The 4,079-nt window shown below is 39.6% G+C and overlaps 1 protein-coding gene across 1 annotated transcript; it reads right to left on the reverse strand.

Moving 5' to 3' along the window:
* Positions 1–1,860: 1,860 nt before the first annotated feature.
* LOC101540372 (RNA polymerase II elongation factor ELL2-like) lies at positions 1,861–3,723 on the reverse strand. Its single transcript, XM_012932257.2, has one exon. It carries the CDS (start codon positions 3,721–3,723, stop codon positions 1,861–1,863), a length of 1,863 nt encoding a protein of 620 aa, XP_012787711.2.
* Between the last annotated feature and the right edge of the window lie 356 nt (positions 3,724–4,079).

The following is a 4,079-nucleotide window of genomic DNA, read 5'->3' on the forward strand; positions in this document are numbered from 1 at the left end:
GACAGTAGTGGAAGGAAGGTGAGATTGGGGTTGGAATATTGAATGCCTGGAAAAAATCATCAGGAATTACTTCGTAACATATGGTATTTAAACAAAGTGAGGAAAAAATCATGAATCAGCTAGAAATTTTTAAAAATTATTTCTTTAGTGTGACATTATTTGATATTATTTGTGGCCATATTTTTGTAATGTTTTGGTTTGGGTTTTCTGCTGGCACTGCTAAAGGGTACTCCTAATTCTTGTACTCAAGAGTTCCTTCAAGAAATGCTGAGCGGGGCCATTTAGTGTTAGGGATTGAATCAGTTCAGTTTCAGACAAGGAAAGCGCTTTAAACCCTGCACTGTGTCTCTAATTCCTGCAAACATAGTATGGTGCACAATTATTCTAACATCCATCTTCCATTTTAAACCTATACCTCTAGTCTGAATTATTATATTACTCATACAAAAAGGAAAGTTTTCCTCTTACCAAACTTGAGGGTTGTCACAAAGAAAAATTAGAAATCTGGAAAATAGGTCAGCAGAAAATATGTGGATTGAAATATGAAGAGGGAAAATGATAGAAATTACAGAAATAATCTGAGAGAGGCTGGAGTACAGTAGATAGGGGACTTACGCTATATACAGTCAGGCTGGGTTCTATCCTTGGCACCCCAAATGGACCAGCAAGCCCACCAGGAGTGATTTGTGAATGCTGAGCCAGGAATCAGCCCTGAACGCCACTGAGTATGGCCTAAATCTCCTCTCTCCCACAAAGAATCAGAAGAAACATAAAGAAAAGAAAATAAGAAAGGAAGCGGGGAGGGGGGACATACTTACAGTGTTCTCTGTATTAGCAGACAATTTTCTCAGGCAACAAATTTTAGCAAACTATCATCATCATAAATCATTACTCCGTTGATCGTCAAATTTCTCAAGCGGTCTCAGTAACCGCTCCATTCGTCCTAGCCCTGAGATTTTAGAAGCCTCTCTTTACTTGTCCTTCCCAAGAATGTTGCACAGGAGGCTCTTTCAGGGACAGGAGAATGAGACCCAGCTTGTTACTGGTTTTGGCATATGAATACACCACAGGGAGTTTGCGAGGCTCCCCCATGTGCACAGGAACTCCCGGTAGTGTGCCAGGTTCTCCCAGAGAAGTAGGCTGTAAGATATCACCTATCAAACTATAATAATAATAATAATAATAATAATAATAATAATAATAATAATAATAATAATCACTTATCAAACTATAGTTTAAATAAACACTGTGAATCCCAAGTGCTTCTTGGCCGATAGATAACAAAAAATAACAACTAGGGGCTGGGGTGATAGCATAGCGGGTAGGGCGTTTGCCTTGCACGCGGCTGACCTGGGTTCAAATCCCAGCATCCCATATGGTCCCCTGAGCACCGCCAGGGGTGATTCCTGAGTGCAGAGCCAGGAGTAACCCCTGTGCATTGCCAGGTGTGACCCCAAAACCCAAAAAAAAAATAAAAATAACAACTATGTAGATCATAAATAACACTGCTGAAGACTAAAAGCAGAAAAAAGAACCTAAAATAGAAGAAAATAACATTGCTAGCAAAGAAACAGTAATACTAGTAATACTTGTGTTCATTTTATTGATGTACACCATTTTAATTTAAACACAAAAGCCTCAGTATTTTTAACAGAAACAAAAATTACAAAGATCTTTTTGAGGCAGAAAAAAAGTCACAGACTTGCAGGGGACAAAGTAAAATTAGAATGCAAAAATAATGCATAAAAGAAAAAATATGCATAAAAGCAAAAAACATAATGGTAGTGAATACTTCTACCAAAACACCTTTATCCCCTTAGAGTTTTTCAATATGCTTTGGCATTTTAAGTAAGAATATACTTACTCTGGTGAGCTACTGCCACTAGAACTGCTACTGGTTTCCATGAGGTGTTGTTGGTCATAATCACTTACTAATCTTTTAATGTGAGATAACTTGTCATACAGATACAAGCATCTACGTTTTTCCTCCTTAAAATTGGGGTTAATCTCTATCATCTTTTGGTACTCTAGTATTATTTTTTCATTGATATCCTCATACTCCTTTGAGCCTGGAGAAAGCTGGCTTCTTTCTGCATCTAGTTGAAAAAATATTCTAGATAAATATACCATCTTAGCATGCAAGGTCTGATACTCATCATATTCTGCATAAAAGTCCTGCACAAAATGCGAACGTTGCTCAGGGCTATCTACAGTGACATATATAGTCAAATAATCTGGAAATTCAGGTGCTGCTGTAGCAGACGTATTGCAAGCTGTGTTAACTTCTTCAGCAGGATTAAACTCCGTGCCTTCCCTCTGGGGTTTTGCTTCTACCTTCTCTGTCTTCATTGTTGTGGTACTGCACATCCGGTTCTTGACTCTGTATTTTAAAAACATACGTTTAAATTTATTGATAGATTTCAAACATGTATTTCTCACACCTTTATGATTTTTTGCGGGAAATGAAGTAGAGGCTGACATTTTCAAATTGGTGGGTTTTTCTTGATGACTCGCAGAGATACCACTCTTTTGACGAAAGGTTCGGTGTTGAGTGTTCGGTCTTCGTGCCGTACCATTAGAAGTAGAGCTGGAAGCTACAGGCTGTGGATTTGAAATAGGCAGGGTAGATGTGAGCTCTGGTGGCGCAATGGAGCTCACAGTGGTTGCAGATGGTGGAGGACGAACAAGATTGGGTTTTTGACTGTTTGGTATTGGCCGGCTTGCCGTGCCTAGGTGAGATATTCTGACTTTCCTTTTCCTTAAAGGATCAATAATACCTGGATTGGATAACTGATCCTGGGAACAACATAAGGTGCTATCTGTACTAGTAAATTGTGGCTGGGTGTTGCTCTCTGATTTCTGGGATGACCCTTCTTTGTTGGCAAGTATCAACTCCAGTGACTGCCTTTCTACATTACTGTATCCAGGCCAGTCTTTTCTGATCTCTTTAAAGACACAGTCCTTTAGGCTATATGAAAAATCAGTGTTTAGAATTGCTACTTCCTGCAGAATTCTCCCAAGAGTGTTCTTGTCATCTTCTGGAACGCCATCTTTCTGAAGTCGAACGAGCAGATCAGTTTTTCTGTAGTTCTTCAGTGCCAACAGATGTATTATTCTGTCTCTGAATGGCCATTTGTGTATACTGTTGGTAATTCGTGACTTTCGGATGGCATATGCAGGATTGATGGGAGTTGTCTTTTTCCTCTCTGGAACTATATCTATGGTGTTCTGAGGTTCTTTCCAAGTGGGCACTCTTGGCTTTCTAATAATTTTCTGCTGTTTGCAGGATCCCTCTTCTTCCTGGGCCCTTCTGTCTGTGTTCTGGTAAGGGCCATTTGTCCCACACACCATCGTTGTTTCATACGTTAAGGGCAGGCAAGAAGATTCCGAGCGACCATCATATGAGGCATTTTGTGAACTATCAAACAGGTAGCTGTATTCACTGGAATATCTCAATATTGAGTCATTTGAGTGTTGCAAATTGATATTGCATTCTCTAGTCGGTGGGTTGATTGGAGGCTGCTGGATGAGGCCTGTAAGTCCTTGAAATTGATGGGAATCTTGAGGACACACTAAGTTCTCAAGGTTTCCATAATAGTCAATTGGCTGGCTAACTCCTCTAGTAGAGTTCATGGGCGACACTGAGAAATTGTCCTGATATAGCCTCAACCCACTGCCTGCCTCCATTTCCACCTGTCCATCCTGATAGAGCATTTGGTCCATTTCTTCAGAGTGCTCCATAAAGTGATATCTGTAAGGATCAAGTTTCAAACAGGAAAATATTTTAGGAAACATTGAGTTATGCTTAACTTTATTTTTTATTGAGATTCTATGGTATACATACTATTCATATTTGTTTCTCATTCATGTAATTCCAACACCACATCCTCATCAGTGTACCCAACTCCCTCTCCTGAGGACCTTTCCTCTCAAACTCCCATCTCAGTTTTGTGGATCAGTCCCACCACTAAATTGCTGTTGGCCTCTGTTGCTACATTGCTGTGTATCTTTAAATACCACAGATGAGAGACATAATTTTGTATAGATCCCTATCTTTCTGACTCATTTCATTCATCACG

This window comes from Sorex araneus, chromosome X (genome assembly GCF_027595985.1).
Source record: "Sorex araneus isolate mSorAra2 chromosome X, mSorAra2.pri, whole genome shotgun sequence".
In the NCBI taxonomy this organism is placed as follows: Eukaryota; Metazoa; Chordata; class Mammalia; order Eulipotyphla; family Soricidae; genus Sorex; species Sorex araneus.

Excerpts from the sequence above, each read along its gene's own strand:
- LOC101540372 (XM_012932257.2), bottom strand. The coding sequence starts at position 3,723 with ATGGACCAAATGCTCTATCAGGATGGACAGGTGGAAATGGAGGCAGGC.